The sequence below is a fragment of the Macaca nemestrina genome, chromosome X, assembly GCF_043159975.1.
Source record: "Macaca nemestrina isolate mMacNem1 chromosome X, mMacNem.hap1, whole genome shotgun sequence".
NCBI classification, from domain to species: Eukaryota; Metazoa; Chordata; class Mammalia; order Primates; family Cercopithecidae; genus Macaca; species Macaca nemestrina.
The window spans coordinates 19082791-19106944 of record NC_092145.1 but is presented as its reverse complement, the minus strand read 5'-3'; the positions used below and the strand labels follow the sequence as shown (position 1 = coordinate 19106944).

The following is a 24154-nucleotide window of genomic DNA, read 5'->3' as shown; positions in this document are numbered from 1 at the left end:
TTCTCACGATATTTTTTTCTTTTCTTTTTCTTTTGTCTGCTTGGTTTTTTGTTGTTGTTGTTGTTTGTTTGTTTTCATATGGAGTCTTGCTCTGTCTCCCAAGCTGGAATGCAGATGTGATTTTGGTTCACTGCAGCCTCCGCCTCCCAGGTTCAAGCGATTTTCGTGCCTCAGTCTCCCAAGTAGCTGGGATTACAGGCTTGCACCACCAGGCTCAGCTAATTTGCTTTTGTATTTTTAGTAGAAACAAGGTTTCACCATGTTGGCCAGGCTGGTCTTGGACTCCTGACGTCAAGTGATCTGCCTGCCTCAGCCTCCCAAAGTGCTGGGATTTTGAGCCATCACACCTGGCCAAATTTCTCAAATACATTAACTTATTTAAGTTTGAAGCTGATAGTTTAGGCAACTGTTTATCAATAGTAAACTCTTTCCAAGGTAAAAAGAGAGGTTTTTGTTCTCCATTATATGGGCTGACTGGTAAATTTTCTATTTGATCATGATCTCTAGTGAAATTTAATTAATTAAAATAAAAACAAATAAATGCAGTTTACCACTATTTGTTAAATATGCTGTGCCTACGAGGATTTAAAAAAAATGGTCGCTACTTTTCTTTCATGAAAACTGAAGCTTTCAATTCAGGCTTTACACAATCACTTCAGATTTCTAAGACCAGAGTAAAGTTTGAACATTTTGTCTTTAAAAACACTTTAGCATCTCTTTATCATTCACATTTGCCTGGGTGAAATAATGGCTTGAATAGTTCTTATGAGCATTCACAAAATGCCGTACTCTTTCCATTCTCAGAGCATGGGAAAGAAGTTCTGCCCTGGCAAACAAAGGTCAGAGTGAGCATGAGAATTTCCAGTTGATGTGCTTTCTGAATAAAAGAACCAGGGAATTCTTTTCCTATAAGGTAAAACCAGGCACATCACTTTTTTTTTTTAATGTACAAGATAAAAACTGTGACAGTAAGAAACACAGATCTGCTCATTCCTTTCACAGCCAGAAGAGAAAGAAAGCCAAGCTCTCCAAAAGCAACATCTTGCATAATTTCTATTGCCCTGACCATGTTCTTGGCAACCTGTGATCTGTGGAAATTCTTCTAAAGGGCAAAATCAATTATTCAGTGACTGACATACGAATAATGAATCCATATGCTGACATTATGTTGCTTTACTTAGTGAGGGGTTTAAAATAAACATCTTACTTGTTATTGGACTGCAGGGGTCTTAAGTAAGTAACAAGAAGAGACTGAAGTTCTTTAGCATATTCTTTTTCAGTGTCCAGGATGTTCTGTAACACCTATGAAAAAAAAAAAAGTCAATATATTATAATCATCAAAATAGTCTAAGGCAAAATGTAGCTTTGATCTTTTAACCAAGTTACTAGGAAGAGAAAAGGTCCTATTTACTCAGGCTACCATTGCAAGCAAAGAACACAAAATCTGAATGCGCTTTCTTTCAATCTAGCAAACTACTTTAATTATTGCATGACAACTGGTTATATTGCACAATTCATATGAATAAAATTTTTCAGTTACCCATAACTGAATGGGCCTTGCCATTTACACAGTACTGCTTGGTTATTTATTTCTTGTCGAGACAGGATCTCTCTATGTTGCCCAGGGTGGTCTCAAACTCCTGGTCTGGAAGAATCCTCCTGCCTCAGCCTTCCAAAGTGCTGGGATTACAGGTGTGAGCCCACATCAAACCCCACAGTACTGTTTAAAATGTTTTCGTGTGCTGTAAATCATTTTATCCTCAGGAAGTTCTCAGTTAACAAAGAATCATTACTCCTCTTTTATGGAGGAGAAAATTGAGGCCAGCTACCTTAGACACAGAGACTTAATGTCAGTATAATTTAAGGATCACTGTGATATCAAACATCACAAGAGATTTTTGTTTAAGTTATGTTTGTGATAAGACCTTTAGGGAATAAAATCTGAGGATACAGTGAATTTTTAAGCAGAGTTAAAACTAGTCTTTTATTAAAGGCAGAAGGTGCTACCATGAACAATTCAAAGAACAAAGTAGGCTGAAGTGTGAGAAATTTAACAAGAGAAATAAAAATTATCATTATTATTAATCATGTAATTAAAATCCTATAGGCAAAACAACCAATATGGGGGTTCACAATTTCTCTTCCCCCACCAGTTCTAGGGTCATGTCACAACCCATTTCCAAGCCTCTTCTGGTGGCAGGTTAAACCTTCATTTAATACCTAATGTAAATGACGGGTTGATGGGTGCGGTGCAGTGGGCCAGCATGGCACATGTATACCTATGTAACGAGCCTGCACGTTGTACACATGTACCCTAGAACTTAAAGCATAATAATTTTAAAAACCTTCATTTAAGCTCTTAGAGACAACCCAGTTAACATTCTGGTATAATTTTCTTTCATATATTCTAATTCATTCAACAAAATCGACTGAGTGCCTACTCTGCCAACTGCTGTGCTGCCCACAGGGAGTTTATACTGTATTTGCAGAGACATTAAACAGAGAGTTACAATACGGAGTGAAGTCTCCTTAACTAGGAGAAGTGTATTAGCCTACCAATATGCCAGCCATATACTCACAAGACAATGCATGATGATCTGCTTTTGAAAGGTGGAATGGTCAAAACAAGTGGAGATCCTGGTAACCGTGGGTTTTCTGGGAAACAACTGGAGTGCAGGGTGGTAGTTCTGACTCTGCTGCTGACTGAGAGGTTGCTTCAGTTTAAAACTTTGCTTACATCATCTCAGATTATGATATTGCACCTACCTTGGGGACCATTATGAAGATGTAGTGACACACTGTACAGATAGGTGCTGGGTAAGTGGGAAACAGACCTACCAATTTAAAGGGTTAAAAAAGGGTTTCTCAATAGCAACATTATTAACATTTCAAACCAGATAATTCTTTGTTGTGACGGAATGCCCATATCATTGCCATGACATTGCCAAATGTCACCTGAAAGGCAATATTGCCCCTAGTTGAGAATCACTGGCTTAGAAGAACACAGGATGGCTTCAAAAGCTCGGGGTTAAATTGCAGCCCCTATACCGAGCCACTCATGTCTACTTTCAGTTCCTCTATTCCTCAGAAACTACCCTCTAAAAGTGTAAATGCAGGGTTCTGGAGGTATTGATGTTCTCAGAAATTAACCCAGTAATGGAATAGAAATATTCCCCTCCATAGAAAGTCCAAGCGCGAGAATGGAAATTAGAAACTACTTTGAGATGAATGAAAATGAAAACACAACATACAAAACCTCACAGGGTGCAGTTAAACAGTGCTTAAAGGAAACTATATATTTATAAATGCCTATTTTAAAAAAGAAAAAAAGACTTTCGTTTTTCAGTCTGACATGTAAGGAGCTTAGAAGTCATTACTCCATCGTAACAGGAAGTAAATAGCTAAACAAACTGAAATAAACCATCGTTTTCTCTTAAATCTGTCAGAAAAGTGAGGTCACAGGGAAAACTGCTACTCTAAAAATTGGGGAAACAGACAGGCAGATAAAGAGAATCACAAATCACCAGAGCAGAGAGGTTCACAAGCAGAAGCCTCCACAGGAACCAGCACTAGGATAGAAAAACCTACACTGTAATTGACAAACTTCTGGGGGCTCCGGATGCACAAGTCTGAGAGTTAGGAACTCCAGGGGGGCAATATTAAGACAGCACACCCACAGTTTTGTGAGTTTAAGCTCCAGGTTCTCTCAGTGAAGATTAGAGGAAAATACCCTCATGCTTCAGGCAGAGGGAGGGAAAAAGTTGCCTTTTTGAATATGCCAGAGCACTCTCTTCTTCTTAACGAGGTCTGCCCTCAGGAGAAACTATTTTACCAGAGCATAACCTACTTTTTGTTTGTTTGTTTGCTTTGTTTCTTTCTGTTTTTATTTTTTGAGACGCAGTTTCACTTTTGTTGCCCAGGCTGGAGTGCAATGGTGGGATCTCGGGTCACTGCAACCTCCGCCTCCTGGGTTCAAGCCATTCTCCTGCCTCAGCCTCCCTAGTAGCTGGGATTACAGGCATGCGCCACCACGCCCAGCTAATTTTGTATTTTTAGTAGAGACAGGGTTTTACCATGTTGGTCAGGCTGGTTTCGAACCTCTGACCTCAGGTGATTCGCCTGCCTCGGCCTCCCAAAGTGCTGGGATTACAGGCATGAGCCACTGCGCCCCGCCCAAGCATAACCTATTGAAGTTTTATCAAATACTAACTGTTATGGGAGAAGGTCAATAAGCAACTCCAGCCAGCTCTAGCCTTCCACATGGGGTAAGGAAGATAACCCAACTCCAGTCCTTTCTAGTCATCCTGTCCCACCTAAGGGGGAGAACTAGGAAGCACTGGTGAAGTTCATGGTCCAAGGACACAAGCTCATTAAAAACCAAGACCTAATCATGAAAATATAGAATGCTTCCCCTCCTTCTACACCTTACCACTACATTACTAAAGGATTATTTGCCACAGTTCCTTTACCCAGTACATCATGTCAGGCTTCCAACAACAATTTACAAGGCATATTAAAAGGCAAAAAATACAGTATGAAGAGACAAAGCAAGCACCAGAACTCAAGTCAGATAACACAGGAATGTTAGAATTATCAGACCAGTGTTTTTAAGTAACTGTGATTAATATACTAAGGACTCTAACAGAAAAAGTTGACAACATGCAGGAATACATGGACATTATAAGCAGAGAGACAGACATTCTAAGAAAGAATCAAAAAGCAATGCTAGAGATTAAAAACACTGTAACAGAAATGAAGAATGCCTGCCCATGATAGGCTCCATAGTGGTCTGGGCATGGCTGAGGAAAGAATCTTTGAGCTTGAGAATATGTCAATAGAAACTGCTACAACCAAAAAGCAAAGAGAAAAAAGATTGGGGGGAAAAATACAGAAGAGAATACGAAAGAACTGTGGAACAACTACAAAAGGTGCAACATTCACGTAATGTGGAAATATCAGGAGAGGAAAGAGAAAATAATTGAAACAATAATGGTTGAGAATTTACTCAAAATTAGTTAGACACCAAATCACAAATCCAGGAAGCTCAGAGACCAAGTAGGATAAATGCAAAACAAAATTCTAAGCGTATGATATTCAAACTCCAGAAAATCAAAAATAAAGAAAAAATTCTTGAAAGAAGCCACGGGAAACAAAGTTTATCTATACGTGAGTTCAAATGAAAGTTACATCTGACCTCTCCTCAGAAACAATGCAAGCAAGAGGCGAGTGGAGTGAAATATTTAAAGTGTTGAGAGAAAAACCCACTAACCTTGAGTTCTGTATCTTGTGAAATTATCCTTCAAAGCGAAAGACAAATCAAGACTTTCAGACAAACAAAAACTGAGGGGTAGTGTCACCATTAGACCTGCCTTGCAAGAAATGTTAAAAGAAGTTCTTCACAGAGAAGAAAAACAATATAGGTCAGAAATTTGGATCTACATAAAGAAGGAAAGAATATTAGAGAAGGGATAAGCAAAGATAAAATAAAAACTTTTTTTCTTATTTTTAATTGACCTAATAGATAACAGTTTATTCAAAATAATAATAGCAGCAATGTATTTGATTATGTGTGTGTATATACTAATGTGTATTTATGTGTAAGTAAAATGAATGACAGCAATCATACAAGGGATGGGAGGTAATCATTAGGAATACTATGTTATTATAAGGTACTTGCACTACCTGTGAATATAGTGTATATCTTTGTATAGTATTATATGAAAGCGAACTGGGACTAGCTATAAAGGCATAGAGCAACCACTAAAAATGTTTATTTAAAGAAATATAATTGATATGTGAAAAAACAGAAATGGACTCATATAAAATGCTCAATTAAAACAAAAAGCAAAAAAATGTGGAAGACAAAAAGCGAACAACGAAAAGGGCAACAAATAGAAAACAGTAACAAGTATGATAGGCATTAATCCACCTATATCAATAATCACTTTAAATGTCAGTGGTCTAAATGTACCAATGAAAAGACAGACATTTTCAGAGTGAATCAAAAAATAAGACCCAACCATATGCTGTTAATAAGAAATTCAATTTAAATATAAAGACATTTATAAATTAAAAATAAAGGGATGAAAAAGGAGGTATCATGTTCATACTAATCAAAAGAAAGCTGGAGTGGCTATGTTAATTTTAGACAGAGCAAACATTAGAGCACGAAAAATTATCAGGAATAGAAAGAGCCATTACATAATAATAAAGAAGTCAGTTCTCCAACAAGACATAACAGTCCTTAATATGCATGTGCCTAAAAACAGAATCAAAATACACGGGGCACAACTTTTATAATCAAATGAAAACTCTTCCATCAAAGTTGTGGTGGAAATGTTCTCCCTTCAATCAATAATTAAAAAAAAAGGAACACTCTAGTTCCTTGTCAGTGCAAATGACAATAAATTTGCTTACTTAACCTACTCTCATTCAAAGATCAGGTGAATAAAGTATATTGATAAATCTGAGAGTATATTGATATATCTAACTTCCCAAAGAATAACAATAACAATTATGAAAAACTGTTAAATAATTTATACAAATTTCTTTATGCATAGCGTTTTAGAACTTTTAGTATGATAAGTATATTTTGAAACTCTAAGCAGGGCCAATATGATACTGTGTTTTTCAAACATATGCGACAATGGCATCATGTATTTTTTAGGCATTTTATACACATTGGTACTTGCTAATTGCTATTCCAAGAAATGAGCAAAAGAAGTGAACAAAAGAAACATTTTCTTTGGCTGAGTTATATTTTCATATTATGCCTTTCAGTGAGTACTGACATTAGAAGCAGCTATATGAAAGGCCATTATAGTTGTAAACTATTGTTGTAAACTATAGTTAAAGACATTGTCCAGTATGTTGATTGGCATTCTTGGAGTAAATTCCTCCTGTGATTTAATACTCGGTAAAAAAAAAAAAAAAAAATGTGAGGCAAAAACTGCTAGAACTTCAAGTAGAAATAGATAAATCTATTATAGTTGAGACTTCACTACCCCTCTATCAGAAATGGAGAGATCCAGCAAGCAGAAAATCAGTAAGCACATACTAGAACTCAATAGTACCATCAAGCAACTGGATATAGTTGGCATCTATCGACTACTTCATCCAACAACAGCAGATTACATATTTTTCTCAAGCCTACATGAAACATTCCTCAAGATAGACCACATTATGATCCATAAAACCCACCTTAGCAAATTTAAAAGAATAGAAATCATGCAATCTATGATCTCAGATGACAATGTAATCAAACTAGAAATCAATAGCAGGAAAATACTTGGAGATTAAGCAACACATCTCAAAATAACACATTTCTTTTCTAAAAATATATTTCAAAAGAAATTTTAAAATATTTTGTACTAAATGGAAATGAAAGTATAACTTATTAAAATTTGTGGAATGCAGTGAAAGCAGTGCTTGTGGGGAAATTTATAGCACTGAATGCATATATTAGAAAAGAAGAAAGATCTAAAATAAACAACCTAAACTTTCACCTTAGGAAACAACAAAAAGAAGAGCAAACTAAACCTAAAGCACACAGAAGAAAAGAAATAATAAAAATTAGGGCAGAAATCAATGAGATTGAAAACAGAAAATCAGTAGAGGAAATCAATAAAACCAAAAGCTGGCTCTTTGAAAAGATCAATAAAATTGGTGAACTTCATTGAAAAAAAGAGAGAAGATACAAACTGTTAATATCAGAAATGAAATGGCAGGATATCACTAGAGATCCCATGGAAATTAAAATAATGTTAAAGGAATATTATGAATAACTCTGCCTACAAATTTGATAACCTAGATTAAATGGAGTTTTTTAAAGATACAGTCTGCCAACACTCACAAGAGAAGAAACAGATAATCTGAATAGGCCTACATCTAGTAAAGAAAATGAATTGGTAATTAACATCCTTCCAAAACAGAAAGCATTAAGCCCAGATAGGTTCACTGGTAAATTCTACTAAACATTTAAGGAAGAAATTATATCAATTCTTTACAATCTCTTCCAGAACATAGAAGCACAGAGAATACATACTTCCTAACTCATTTTATGAAGCCAGAATTACCCCAATACCCAAACCAAAGACATTACAAGAAAACTGCAAACCAGTATCTCTAATGCATATAGTTACAAAAATCATCAATAAAATATTAGCAAATAAAATCCAGCAATAGATAAAAGGAATGCTACAACACAGCCAAGTGTGGTTTAACAAAGTATGCAAGACTAGTTCAACATTCCAAAAAATCACTAATGTAATCTATCACATCAACAGGCTAGAGAAGGAAAATCACATGATCATATCAACAGATGCAGAAAAGGCATTTGACAATATACAACATCCATTCATGATTTTTTTTTAGTTCTCAAAAAACTAGGAATAGTTTCTCAACTTGATAAAGAACAGCTATGAAAAAAATAAGAGAAAAAAGAAAATGAAAAACCAACCAACAAACAAAAAAATCCCCGACATCTAACATTATACTTAATGGTAAGAAGCCAGATGCTTTCCTACTAAGATTAGGAACAAAACAAGAATGTTCCCCTCACACCATTCCTTTTCAACATCATATTGAATGTCCTAGCTAACGCAATAAGACAAGAAAAAAATAAAAGGTATACACATTGGGAAGAAAGCAATAAAACTGTCTTTATTTGCAGATAACATGATTGTATATGTAGAAAATCTGAATAAATCAAAAAAATTTCTGGAGCTAATGAGTGATTATAACATGGTGGCAAGATGCAAAGTCAATACACAAATGTCAATCATTTTCCTTTATATCAGCAATAAACAATTAAAATCTGAAACAAAAAAACATAATATCATTTAGATTAGCACCCCTAAAAATGAAATACTTAGGTATAAATCTAAGAAAATATGTACAAGATCTATATAAAGAAAACTACAAAACTCTGGTAAAAGAAATCAAAGAACTAAATAAATGGGGAGATACCCTATATTAATGGCTAGAAAGACTCAGTATTATCAAGATGTCAGTTATTTCCAACTTGATCTATAGATTCAACATAATTCCAATCACAATCTCAGTAAGTTATTTTTTGAATATTGACAGATTCAAATTCCAAAAATAAAAATAAAATCAGTATGTTAATATCTGCACTCCCATGTTCATTCCAGCATTATTCATGATAGCCAAAACATGAAATCAGCAGATGCATGGACAGAGAAAATGTGGTATAAAAACACAATGGAGGCTGGGCATGGTGGCTCATGCCTATAACCCCAGCACTTTGGGAGGCTGGGGAGAACAGATTGCTTGAGCTCAAGAGTTCGAGACCAGCCTCAGCAACATGGTGAGGCCCTGTCTTTATAAAAAACTAAAAAATTAGCCAGGTGTGGTGGTGCACACCTGTAGCCCCAGCTACTTGGGAGGCTGAGGTGGAAGGATCACTTGAGTCCAGGGGCAGAGGTTGCAGTGAGCCAGGATCACACCACTGCACTCCAGTCTGAGTGACAGAGCAAGACCCTCAAACAAAACAAAACTCAATGGAATACTATTATACAAATAATATTTGTTTTGTCTCAAAACAAAACAAAACACAATGGAATACTATTCAATCATTAAAAAGACGAAAATCCTGCCATTTGCAACAACATGGATCAACCTAGAAGACATTATGTTAAGTGAAATAAGTCAGTCACAGTAAGAAAAATACCACATGATCTCATCATATATGTAATCTTAAAAAGTTGATCTCATAGAACTAGAGAATAGAATGGTGGTTACAAGGGGCTGCAGCAGTTGGGGGACCTGGTTGGGATGATGTTGATCAAAGGATATGAAATATCTGTTAGAAGGAATAAGTTCAAGAGAGCTCTCGTACAACATTGTGACTATAGTAAATAACAATATATTGTACTCTTAAAAAATGCCTAGAGAGGGAATGTTAATTGTTCTTACCACAAAAATGATAACTATGTGAGGTAATATGTGTGTTAATTAGCTAGCTTTAGTCATTCCACAATGACTAAACATGACAGAACATCATGTTGTACACAATTAATACATATAATTTTATCTGTCAATTATAAAAAAGACCATTCAATGGGGAGAGAACATTTTTTTCCAACAAATGGTGCTGAGAAAACTAGATATTCACATGCAAAAGAAAAAATTTACACCCGTACCTCATATTATATACAAAAATTAACTCAAAATGGATTTCAGAGTTAAATCTACAAAAGTCTTAAAGTAAACAGAGGAAGAAATCTTCATGACTTTCAATTTGGCAATGGATTCTTGGGTGACACTAAAAGCATAACAAAACAAAAATAAGTAAATTGAAATTCATCAAAATTAAAAATTTGTGTGTGTGAAATGACATTATCAAGAAAGTGAAAAGACAACTCATAGAATGGAAGAAATATTTGCAAATCATATATCTGATAAGAGTCTAGTATCCACAATATATATAGAACTATTACAACTCAACAATAAAAATAATCAATTAAAGTTGGCAAAGAATTTGAATAGAAATTTCTCCAAAGAAGATATACAAATGGCCAATAAACATGCCCAACGTCATTAACTATTAGGAAAATGCTAATCAAAACCACAATGAGATACTACTTGATACTCAATAGGGTGGTTATATTACAAAGAAAAAAACAGATAATAACAAGTGTTGGTGAGGATATAGAGAAACTGAAACTCTTACAATTGTTGGTAAGAATGTAAAATGGTACTGCTACTGTGATAAACAGTTTGGCCGTTCCTCAGAAAGTCAGACACAAAGTTACCACGTGACCCAGCAATTCTACTCCTAAAGAAGTGAAAACATATGTCCACACAATAATTTGTACATGAATGTTCACGGCAGCATTTTTAAAAATAACCAAAAAGTGCCGGGCACGGTGGCTCAAGCCTGTAATCCCAGCACTTTGGTAGGCAGAGGCGGGTGGATCACGAGGTCAGGAGATCAAGACCATCCTGGCTAACACAGTGAAACCCTGTCTCTACTAAAAATACAAAAAATTAGCCGGGCATGGTGGCAGCGGGTGCCTGTAGTCCCAGCTACTCGGGAGGCTGAGGCAGGAGAATGGCGTGAACCCAGGAGGCAGAGCTTGCAGTGAGCCGAGATAGCGCCACTGCACTCCAGCCTGGGCGACAGAGACTCCGTCTCAAAAAAAAAAAAAAAAAGTCCATCAACTGACAAATGGATAAATAAAAGCTGGTCTAACCATACAATAGAATATTACTTAGCTATAAAATGAAAGAAGTACTGATACATTCTACAACATGGATGAACCTTGAAAATACTATGCTAAGTGAAAGAAATCAAACACAAAATATCACATATTATAGAATTCCATGTATGTAAAACTTCCAGAATAGGCAAAATCCATACAGACAGAAAGTAGATTAGTGGTTGCCAAGGGCTGAAGGGAATGGGAAATGGGAAGTGACTGATAATTGATAGAAGGTTTTTTGCTGGGGTGATAACAATGTTATGAAATTAGATGAGACAGTGGCGATCATTGTGCAACTCTGTGAATACACTAATAACAGTGAATTATACACTTTAAAATGGTGGATTTTATGCTATGTGAATTATACCTCAATAAAGCTATTATTTAAAAACAAAGCACAAATTTCTCACCTGTCAATAAAAACTCTTCTGTTTTTTCTCTGCCTCCAAGTCCTTATCCAGGGTCATGGCCCTCAATACTCAAGCTTGTTCATCATGATAGCTCTTTGTCCATCTGGGTTGTTGTTCACTGCAGTTCCTCAAGTAATCACTTATACTCAGCACTGATATTCATTTTTTTAATTCATAGAAATAGAGATAAATGCACTAGAATTCAACAGTACTATAGTTTATTAAGTAAAAAGGAGGAGGTAAGGCTCATATGCACATTTATTTAAAATATTTATTTGGGCCAGGCAGAGTGGCTCACGCCTGTAATTACAGCACTTTTGGAGGCTGAGGCAGGCAGATCACTTGAGGCCAGAAGTTTGAGAACAGCCTGGCCAACATGGTGAAACCCCCATCTCTACTGAAAATATAAAAATTAGCTGGGCATGGTGGCACACGCCTGTAATCCCAGCTACTTAGAAGGCTGAGGCAGAAAGATTGCTTTAACCTGGGAGGTGGAGGTTGCAGTGAGCCCAAATCAAATCGCGCCACTGCACTTCAGCTGGGTGAAAGAGGGAGGGTCTGTCTCAAAAAATATAAAAATAAAAATAAAATATTTACTTGGTTATCTATAGTATTGGTGTTGGGAATCAAAAAGGATGGGGCCCTCTTATATTTGGGAGGGAATTAAGTCTTCTAATCTTTTTGTTCACTCTTTTCTTTCCTTTCCTTTTCTTTTCTTTTCAGACAGAGTCTCACTCTGTTGCCCAAGCTGGAGTGCAGTGGCACAATCTCGGCTCAGTGCAGCCTCTGCCTCCTGGGTTCCAGTGATTGTTCTGTGGCGCTATCTTGGCTCACTGCAGTGTTGGTCTCCCAGACTCAAATGATCCTCCTGCCTCAGCCTCCCGAGTAGCTCGGCCTACAAGCACAAGCCACCGTGCCCAGCTAATTTTTAATTTTTTGTTGAGACGGAGTCTCACTATGTTGCCCAGGCTGGTCTTGAATTCCTGGGCTCAAACTGTCCTCATGCCTCTGCCTCCCAAAGTTCTGGGATTACAGGCATGAGTAACCATGCCCAGCTGTCACCCTCCCTTAAAGCACTGTCGTATATAACTGTCATAGTCCCTGAATTATAATATCTGTTGAAATAAAGGAAAACAACAGCAAACAGTCATAGCTTGAAGGGAATTTTTTAAATTAGTAAAATCATAGATATTATTTTCATCATAAAATGTGATTTTTAAAACAAACACTACTTTAATTCCATTGTTTATATAATTCACTCTCCTTCTCCGCCATTGAAATAGCCTTAATATTTCAATTCCCTTTAAAATGCTATCATATGGGGCTCTTGTACATGAAATTGCTAAGATTCTTCAAGAAAGATGCCAAGTGTCCTGCTCCAGTGGGTTTATTTGCTAGGTGAGGCAACAAACTTTCTAGGAGACCCATCTCTGCTGGAACCACTGGCATAGGACAGTTACTTCCCATGGGAGGGAGGCACACAGACACTTCCTGCTGCCTTGGAGTGAGATCTGGAGAGCTAAATGGAAATATACATTAAACTCCTATGACTGCAAGTTTTGAGAGTGGCAGAATGGACTTTACAAAATTAACATGACAAAAGTGGTTAATAAGTCTTTTTATCAAATTATGCCCCCCTCCCCCCCCCAAAAAAATGCATGTGAGTAGTAATATACTAAACAGAACTTCTCTTGCTGTGGCTGGATGAGCAGGAATGCTCATCAGGGTGGATGTTTGGGATTCCTTCCCAAAGTCACTCGGAACTTTATTGCTTTCTTCAATCTCAAAATATCAACTGATGAACTTCTGAGACTGGTTCTTTATTTTTCAGGCCACAGGGCATCTAATGTAAAAGGATAAGAAGGGAAGCAGACAGAGAAGGCTATGTGCTCCCAAACAGAAGGCCTCAGTGGTGAGTCAGAAGGCAAGGAGTTTGGCAGGCCAAGCAACTTCAGAGCAGTACAATTTGATCTGATGAAATCCATTCGAACTCACTAAAATAGACTCTGTCCAGACACTGCCTTTGCCTCCCTGACTCTGTCTTCCCAAGGACAACTGGGCATCCTTTTGCTCAACCAACCTTTGCCTGAATTCAGAATAAAATAGATAGTGAGAAACCATAGGAAAAAAAAAGGTGGAGGCCTTTGCTACCGCCATCCTGGGCTATTGATTTTCCAGTAAAACACATTTCCTACATTTCCTGGAGAGGCTTTAGAGTGAGTTCATTTGTATAACTACGTTTTCCAAAGGGAAGGAGTCATAAAAGTATAAAGAAATTATTTTAAGAAACTAAAATGCATAAACAATGGCTGAAAATAGAGATATCTCCAATGATAAAGGAGTCTATAATGGTCTCAGGAAACCTTAAATCAAAGCAAAATTATTACATTATAGGAATTCTGAGATAATTACGATGCCTATGAAAATGAGCTAATGTTGGTGAAGTTCTTTGAGAACAAAAAGAGCAATATATTATAATATTTATGTCATATTTGATTTATATGCCAGTAGAACCGCCTGCAGTGATTGATTCCGCACGCCCAGGTCCTTGGCTTTCACAAAACAAGCAGCACTAGTCCCCATTATCCACAGACAGATTCACGAACTCCCTAGGATCCTGTCACTTCCTCCACCTCCAGCCCTCGAATGGAAGAGTAAGATGGGAAGAGGGTAAGAAAGAAGTAAGAGCGGATATGGAAAAGAGAATCAATGGATATATGTGTAAGGTAGTTTAGGCTAGTAGAATTGAAAAGGTGAGTGAGCAGTAGAAAGGTAGAAAAATCCAGGGTGGGAGTGAGAGGGTAGATAGATGAGTGAGAGAGAAAATGAGGGTGAGCAGAAAACGGGAAGCTACAGCAAAGGTTACCCAAAGCTTCCTAGGATTTTTGTAATGTAACATGCCACAGCCTTCCTCCCACCTTTTCTACCGCAGGCAAGTTCTATAAAACATGCCCTTAAGGCATCTACCATATGTTACATAAAGTAGAAGAAAGCAAGAACAAAATAAATTACATTGGTCCTTAGTGATTATATTTTCCTACCTGGATGTGGGGAAATACCATCTTTCACTCTGCACACAGATGCTCATCCCCAGAGTTGAATATTAAGATTACTGTGAGTCTGGCCTATTTGTGACAGCACAAAGGACAGCTTTATTAAGTGTGCTGCAATAGTTGCAGTGAATAAAGAATTTCATCTTACAAGGGACATTTGGATGGGAGAAGAAGAGAGTGCAGTCCACTCTCTGACCTGCAGGGACTAATTACAGACAGGCACACTCTTGCCAGGGAGAATCTGCTCATATAGCTCCCCCTGTCTGAATAAACTTTCAGCTCTTCTCTGCTTGTCTAACTTCCGACCTTCCTCCAAGATTTGCCTTGAATCCTACATCCTCCATTCAACCTTTTCCTTGATTGGTTCTCATATTTTAGGTGAAGTGAGCATCAGAGCCACCTGTGCATTAAGGGGAAGTGGTTAAGGAAGGAGTGGGAGGAGTTGTTAAAAATGCTATTTCCTGGAATCAACAGCCAGAGAATTTGATGTAGCAAGTCAGGTGTGTGGCCCAGATGTCTGTAGTTTCTTTCTTTCTTTCTTCTTTCTCTTTTCTTTTCTTTTCTCTTCTTTTTCTTTCTTTCTTTCTTTTTCTTTTTCTTTCTCTCTTTCTTTCTCTTTCTTTCTCTTTCTTTCTCTCTCTCTCCTGTCTTTCTTTCCTTCCTTCTTTCTTTTTCAAGACAGAGTCTCACTTTGTCACCCAGGCTGGAGTGCAATGGTGCAATCTCGGCTCATTGCAACGTCTGCCTCCCAGGTTCAAGCAATTCTCCTGCCTCAGTCTCCCACGTAGCTGGGATTACAGGCCCGGGCCGCCACGCCCAGCTAATTTTTGTATTTTTTTGTAGAGACAGGGTATCGCCATGTTGGCCAGGCTGGTCTCGAACTCCTGACCTCAAGTGATCCACCCGCCTTGGCCTCCCAAGGTGCTGGGATTACAAGCGTGAGCCACCACACCTGTATGTCTGTAGTTTTAACAAGTTCCCCAGGTGCCTCCGAGACAAAGGATCCCAACTGCATTTTGAAAAACCCATCTTACAACACTTTACAACCTTACATCATTCTCTACCATGTGGCTTACACTATCATGTTTGTCCTGCCCTCCCAATGAGACCATGGGTGCCAAGACCTAAGTGCTGCATACAAATAAAGCCTCACAACCAAGCTGCATCAATTCCTTTCTCTGATTTTTACTTTTTAAATCTTCCTGGTATATAACATTAAGTTACAATGAGCAAAGAAAGACAATGGGCAGAAGAAGATTATTAGAAAAAATAATTAATAGTGAGAGAAGTTTAACATATGGCAGCAATAATTGAGGACAATTAAGGAACCAAGGTCGGGGCAGTAAAAGCTTTATCTGGACTGCCATGACTCTCAAGGATGCTAAGTTCCTATTCAACAGGCCAGGAGTGGCCAAGTCTCAGTTACCCATATTAAACATGCCTAGTGGCAGGTGTGGGTCTGAGCTGGGTGCCACAGCCACCTTGGTCACAATGGACAACTACTTAACATTTCAAAATTGACATGACACCAGAATTGCATCAAGGCCTAAATGGGGCTGAAATCAGCAGATAATCCCTTAGAAACTTGAAAAGGGGGAGAATATGTCTGCAGATTTACAAATTCCCAGAGGTCTCTATCCTGCCCAAGTTCACAGGATGTGATGATTAATTGTATGTGTCGACCCAAGTTGTAATCCTGTAAACTTGGGCAGGATAGACAGGGTGCCCAGATATTTCGCTAAACATTATTTCTGCGTATGTCTGTAAGGGTTTTCCAGATGAGATTAGCATTTAAATTGGTAGATGGAGTAAAGCAGATTGCCTCCCTATTGTGAGTGGGCTTCATCCAATCTGCTAAGGACCTGAATAGAACAAAAAGGTAGAAGAAGGGAGAATTTGCTTTCTCTGTCTGCCTATTTGAGCTAGAAAATTGATCTTCTCCTGACCTCAGAGTGAAATTAACACTATCAGCTCTCTGGTTCCCAGGCCTTTGGACTTGTACGGAATTACACCACCAGCTTTCCTGGGTCTCCAGCTTTGAGACAGTAGAGTATGGAATTTCTCAGCCTCCATACTCACATGTGCCAATTCCTTATTCATTCTCTCTCTCTCTCTCTCTCTCTCTCCCCCTATTGGTTCTGTTTCTCTGGGAAACCTAATACACAGGACCAAACTAAAGGGAGCCTTGGGCTGGCAAAGACTCACTAAATGGAAGAGCATAAGAACAGGTCTAGTTGGGTGCAGTGGCTCACACCTGCAATCCCAGCACTTTGGGAAGCCAAGGTGGGAGGACCACCTGAGGTCAGGAGTTCGAGACCAGCCTGGCCAACATGGTGAAACCCTGTCTCTACTAAAAATACAAAAATTAGCCGGGAATTGTGGCGCATGCCTGTAATCCCAGCTACTCGGGAAGCTGAGGCAGGAGAATCGCTTGAACCTGGGAGGCAGAGGTTGCAGTGAGCCAAGATCATGCCACTGCACTCCAGCCTGGGCAACAGAGTGAGACTCCATCTCAAAAAAAAAAAAAAAGAATAGGCCTGGTCAGAGACAAGTATTATTGGGGTGTGGGGATAGAAAAGTCTGTATGGGCCAGGCGCAGTGGTTCATGCCTGTAATCCCAGCACTTTCGGAGGCCAAGGCGGGCGAATCATGAGGTCAGGAGTTCGAGACCAGCCTGGCCAATATAGTGAAACCCCGTTTCTACTAAAAACTACAAAAATTAGCTGGGCGTGGTGGCACTTGCCTGTAGTCCCAGCTACTCAGGAGACTGAGGCAGAAGAATCACTCGAACCCGGGAGGCAGAGGTTGCAGTGAGCCGAGATCGTGCCACTGCACTCCATCCAGGGCAACAGAGTGAGACTCCGTGTCAAAAAAAAAAAAAAAAAGAAAGAAAGAAAATAAAAAAGAAAAATATTTATGAAAAAGAAAATACGTAATTTCCTGTTTTATTTGAAAAATTATATACACACATATATTACAGGCTATATATACATATATATGCATATATATGGATACACATACACCTACCTCAAAGAAAATTTGGCATGAGATTCACTAACATGTTAATAGTGATTATTTCTAAGTGGTGGGATTACATGTGGTACTTACTTTCTTTTTTGTATTATTTCTGTATCGTCTGATATTTTAAAAACAGCTGTTTATATAACTAGTTATATAAGAGAAAAATGTTATTTCTTTTTTTAATGAAGTAAAAATCAGTCATTAGTATTCTTATAGATCTAGCAACAGAAAATATCTACAATTAATGACTCTTGGAGGGAAGAAGAGTTAATATACCATCAGTTGAGGGCACTTTTCTTTTTTTTTTTTTGAGACGGAGTCTCGCTCTGTCGCCCAGGCTGGAGTGCAGTGGCGCGATCTCGGCTCACTGCAAGCTCCGCCTCCCGGGTTCACGCCATTCTCCTGCCTCAGCCTCCCGAGTAGCTGGGACTACAGGCGCCCACAACCGTGCCCAGCTAATTTTTTGTATTTTTAGTAGAGACGGGGTTTCACCGTGGTCTCGATCTCCTGACCTTGTGATCCGCCCGCCTCGGCCTCCCAAAGTGCTGGGATTACAGGCGTGAGCCACCGCGCCCGGCCGAGGGCACTTTTCATGTGAGTGAAATTGATTTTACAAGTCTACAAATCCTGTGGATGGAATAATTTTTTTTTATTCAACACAGATTAGGAGGACAATCAGAACACTCAAAACATATTTTGAATTAATTGACACTAAAAATTTGCCTAAATATTCAAGGCCAAAGAAATGTGGATTTAAAAAACCCAACCAACCAAAATCTCTTCACATCCATATCTAGTTACAATATATCCAGCTGGTCAATAATTAAGCAATATTCACATCAAAGTTCTACAGGTTCTTCACAGGCTATCATGGTTCCCCCAAGACATTTGTTTTCTTTATTAGGTCTGAGGTTTGGGATAATATCTACCAAAAAAATTTGTTAAACATATATATCCTTTGACCTAAGCACTTAACTTTCACCATACAGATCCTCATATACTTTGACAAGTGATATATATATAAGCTATTCAATGCAGAATTGTCTATAACAGCAAGGAACTAGAAACAACATGTCTTCCAACAGGAGGTGGGATATATAAACTGCAGCATGTCCAGAGTTCGACCATTATATATATAGGATTGATATAAATTCCATGAGAATCACAGAGTTTACTCTGCCTCGGATAATCCCAACCACATTTTAAGTTGGTGGAATCAGCAGAGGCAGAGAGAGATCCAAAGCAGAGTGATGATATGCTCCAGACCCACAGGTAGAAGCAGCTATGGTAATATTTTCATCCATCATTCCACTACAACCTTTCTTTAAAAATTAAATAATTAGGAGTTATCTAAAAGCTAAAAGAAGTGATCAGGAAGTAAGGGAGAAGGGAATCTACCTCTGCTGGGTAATATATTTTAGCCTTGGAAACGTAAGATAAAAGATATTAACAAAATAGTCCCCTGTGATTATTTATTGTCCATGTTAGCTAGTGAGTTCCTTCTTGATTTTTCATATTCTCTATTGCTCATGTCATCATTATGGAGCAAATTCACTGAAAAGTGAAATTCAACTTTTTGAAACAAAATGATATTCACATACCTGTATAGAGATGTTTAAAAACTCTATCCATGCACAAAGGGAGATGAGTATGCAAGACAAATGCACATAGAACACTGGGTAAAAAAGTGAAACTGTATTTCAGCTGAGGTAGTGAGGCGGGGCCAGGGGAATGACAAGGCTACCAGACAGGGAAACTTAGAGGTTAATCATGACTTGACCTTTTAATTAGTGACTGGACCAAGTCTGGAAAGGAGACGTGAAGAGAAAGCAGAGAGTAGATGAAGGAGAATGATGCGACTTCTTTTTCAAATAGGGATTTATTTTGAGTATTGCACATACCCTATTTATAGCTAACATATTTTGACATATCTGTGTTTAAGCCAGAGCCATGTCATTCCTCCCACTGTGCCAAAGGGCAGTTTTCCTTTTGGGCTCTCTTTAAAGGATGATAATATTCCAGAGGATATAATAATGAAGTCATTGATTCTGAAGTAAAATCACAAAATGCAACCACTTAAAATTTATTGCATTACAGGAACTTGGAAATTCACCTTCTAAATATCTGTTAAGGGTATATTTAACTGCTGAATTTCACCATAATTCTTACATATTAGCCAATTTCTATTTCATGCTGTTTAATAGGGCTTGCTCTGAATCCATGCTACCTTTGAATTTTTCAGCATGGTAGATATAAGACTTCTAGATATCTGTAAGAAGCATATAAGTAGAAGAGCTCCACTGTAATGCGAATGGCATTGGACTCATGCATGCAACTTTATTCAGTCTTTCCTTTGTGTCACCTCAACACATCAATGGTTTGACAAGTGAAAAAGTTCCATATAGAGTCAAGAAAATTTTTATTCATCATCTGAACACTTACCACAGTATAATAATTCTTGGTAAGTGGAGCAGTTTCAAATCCTTTGATGGCCTTGGGGGAAAGAGGTCTCTCTGTGAAAAAGACATTTAAATTATGTTAATATCACAGAAGGCTATTATGAACATTTTATAACATAGGTCAACCAACATGCTATAAAGATTCCCAGTGGAAGGATCAATGGAAATGTACATTCTTAAACAAGTGAAACTACAACTGTGCTAAACTATAGACGGTCAAAGTTAGACCTTCTTGTCTAGACCCCTCAATTTCCAAAGGAGGAATAAGCCAAGGAGTTAAGACCTAACTAAGAAATAGCAGGGCCAGGGCAAGAACTTTACTCCCGGTTGGGGTTTGTCTGCCCTCTCCATTCAACTTATTCAAAACAGATACGCAAAACCAATACTAGCCAAATGCATACAGATAGTCGCCAACTTATGATGGTTCAACTTATGATTTTGCAACTTAACAATGGTGCAACAGTGATACACATTCAGTAGAAATCATAATTTGTTTTGACATTTTCCTGCCTTGGCAAACTACTGTGTACATGACCTAATAAATACTTTATTATAAAATAGGTTTTGTGTTAGATAATTTTGCCCAACTGCAGGCTACTGTAAGTTTTCTGAGCACATTTAAGGTAGGCTAGGCTAAGCTATGATGTTCAGTAGGTTAGGTGTATTAAATGTATTCTTAATTTATGATACTTTCAACTTACAATGGGTTTATCAGTATGTAACCCCATCGTAAGTCAAGAAGCATCTGTACTTATAATGTGCAATTTACTATACAAGTATAATAAAATATAAATAATGGCAAGCATGCTTTTCTTGGGTGTGTCTACTATGCCAACAACAAAATAATCAGAAGGTTTAACTCGATGAAAACTAGCAGGACATTATTCTCTTTTAAGTATAATTTTAATATTATTCCATTGCGTTGTAAAATGCTGCCCTTCTTTTACCTAAATTAATCTTACTTATTAAACTCATGACTAAAGGAAATCCTAGGACATTCTTTAAAAAAAAAAAACACACAATAAAAATATGAGACATTCATAACAAATTTTTAGCAGTGTCACAACATAGCATCTTTCCTACCTGCATTTTCTCCTCTGCTTCACTTTGTTTTATATTTTAATTTTAACTTGCTATACTGTATGCTGTTTTAAACCCTTTCTAAAGTATGGTGCAGTATAAATAACCAAATAATAACATATCATCAGATCTTCATTTTTCTTTTTTAAATAATATTTTCAAATTATAAATCTATTGCAATCCCACCCTCAAAAATTTAAAATATAGAACAGAAAACAAAACCCAGCAATTAGCCCATTACCTAGAGCTAACCATCATCATTTAGACTGTTTTTGAAATGTGTCTTCCCTTTCTTTTTTGTATGTTTGTGAACACACACATGCACACACTCTTGGATCTTTCTAACCTTACCTGCAGTTTTATAATTCTTCTATTACAATATTATTTTATAAATATTTTCCCATTTAACCTTGATTTTTAATTATTATTGTATTGGAATGTCCCTAATATTTATTTCATACTTAATAGCATTTAAGACACATTATTTGATCTTTACAACAACTCTGACAGGCAGACTATCTTCTCATTTTACAGAAGAGGCCACTAAGATTCAAGGAAGTGAAGTCAGTTGTCTCACGTCATGCAGCTAGGAAATGGCAGAGCCAAGACTGAAGCCCAGGTATGTCTTGACAAGAGCCTGTGTTCCTAACCAATATGATACCCAGAGATAAAGCTACTGAAGGGCTTGGTCAATGGCATGGACCGGGGTTCCTGCTGGAGTTCAGAGAGGCTATGAGTTTGATCTGGGATGGTTAGAGAAGACCTTGCTGGGAAGGAGGTACTCGATCTGGCCCTGAAGGGCAGATGGAATTCAAACAGGCAGGGAAGGCAGTACAGAGTTTTCTTTTCGGGGAAGATTTCAGAAACACAGATGTATAAATGGCAATGCTCAAGGCAGAACTGTTCTTGTGACAGTGAGTTATCCAGTGGGACCAGGTTAGGCAGAGTGAAAATAAGGCAGAAAAGTAGCAATGAGGGACAATTCTGTCACTCCCCGGTGAGGACAAGTGGAGCATAGCCAGTTCCTGGAAGCTTTATGCTAGTTCAAGATCCACCTGGATCCACTGGTGGTTCATAAGGCTTTCCTGGGAAAATGTGAGCACTATCAGAAATGAAACAGGGAACATCAGTCCAGACCCTGGAGATATAAAAAGGATAATAACGGAATACTACAAACAACTCTACACACATAAATTTGACACTTAGGTGTGAAATGAACCAATTCCTCAGAAAACAAAAACTACCGCAACTCACCCAATATGAAATAGATCATTTGAATGGCCTTATAACTATTAAGGAAATTGAACTTGTAAATTTAAAACTCTGAAAAAGGAAATCTCCAGGCCCATAAGGTGTCACTGGAGAATTCTATTAACTGTTTAAGGAAGAATCAATACTAATTCCATATAATGTCACATAGAAAATAAAAGAGAGATCACTTCCCAAGTCATTTTATGAAATCACTATTGCACTGACACCAAAACCATACAAACGCAGTGCAAAAAAGAAAACTGCAGACCAATATCCCTCATGAATATGGATGCAAAAAAATTTACAAAATATTAGCAAGTAGAATTCAGCAATATTTTAAAAGAATTGTATACTATGGGATTCATCCTAGGTTGGTTAAATATTTTAAAATCCATTAATGTAACCCATGATCTTAACATTCTTAAAAGAAAAAAGTCACATGATAATATTAATCGATGCAGAAAAAGCACTTGACAAAATTAAACACCTATTTGAGAAAAAGTAACTCATGGAAAAAATAAGAATAAAGAACTTCTTCAACTTAATAAAGTGTGTCTACAAAAAACCTACAGTTAGCATCTTATAAAAGGGGGAAAGACCGAATGCTAAATGCTTTCCCCCTAAGATCAGGAACAAGGCAAGGATGCATGTTCTCACCACTATTAATTCAGCATAGCACTGAAGTTCTAGCTCTCTCTGCAGTCTTAGTCTAAGCTGGGGAATTAACACAAAGAACAGAAGGGAGACAGATTTGGAAGGATAAACTTGGAAAGTCTAAAAAAACGTAGACCTTGCAAATGACTGGCTCCATGAAACACTACAAGAGGGAATGCAAAGAGAAAAACACCAGCACTATGACCTCAGTGACAGTTTCTGGCCTCTTGTTCCTTCTTTGCTCCCCACCCCCACCCCTACCACTTCTTACTCCCGCCACGTGAAAGACTCTCTGAAACCCACACTCAGCAACATGCAAAGAAGGAATGAATATGTGGAGGTTCTGAGGAGACAAGTTCAGTCCCTGGTGGCGGATTAGAAAGTGACCTAACTAGAACGAACATGAAAATGTAAACATTTTAGGTGGTGTTCTAAGGCAATGAGGAGATTGGGTAATCCAATCAGTGTGGGGGGGGGGGGGAAATCAGTCAATATAGTGAAGAATTCCAGTGGATTGTTTGTATGATATAACTCAAACAAGAGTGTCACACAAATACAGGCATAAGAAATCCTCCTGATTCTGATGTAAAGATCCCTTTCCAATTAATTTTTGATTCTTTCTCTTCCTTTGCTGGTGTGCAGATTACTATTGCCTGTTGGTGGTGATAGGACAAAAAGAAATCGAGTGACAAATAGTCTCTCTGGACAGGAAACATCTATGTGATACACCCAGGGGATTAAAACAGGAAGTCTAAATATAAAACTCAATCCTAGCTTTGGTTTATAATGAGCAGGAAGACTGATTTCTTAATCTGCCTTAATACAAATTTAATTAACCATGTACCTAATCCCCTCAATTGATATCTATATTTACTGCTAATAAGAAGTTTTAGAAGAAGGATTTGATGACCTCTTAATTGAATCAGTGGGAGAAAATAGAATTTGTTTAAAATATCTGCTCAATCGCACTTGCCTCAATAATTTCTTGGCTTAAAAATTTT

General features: G+C 37.6%; 1 protein-coding gene across 5 annotated transcripts in view; it reads right to left on the bottom strand.

Moving 5' to 3' along the window:
- LOC105481369 (Rac/Cdc42 guanine nucleotide exchange factor 6) overlaps positions 1-24154 on the bottom strand; it is a 119414-nt gene that overhangs the window by 50459 nt on the left and 44801 nt on the right. For all 5 annotated transcript variants that reach the window (XM_011740895.3, XM_011740897.3, XM_011740898.3 and 2 more), the window contains 2 exons: positions 20152-20222; positions 1208-1302 (listed from right to left, as the gene is read on the bottom strand). In XM_011740895.3, the coding sequence (XP_011739197.1) occupies positions 1208-1302; positions 20152-20222 (166 nt within the window). The remainder of the gene's footprint in view (positions 1-1207; positions 1303-20151; positions 20223-24154) is intronic.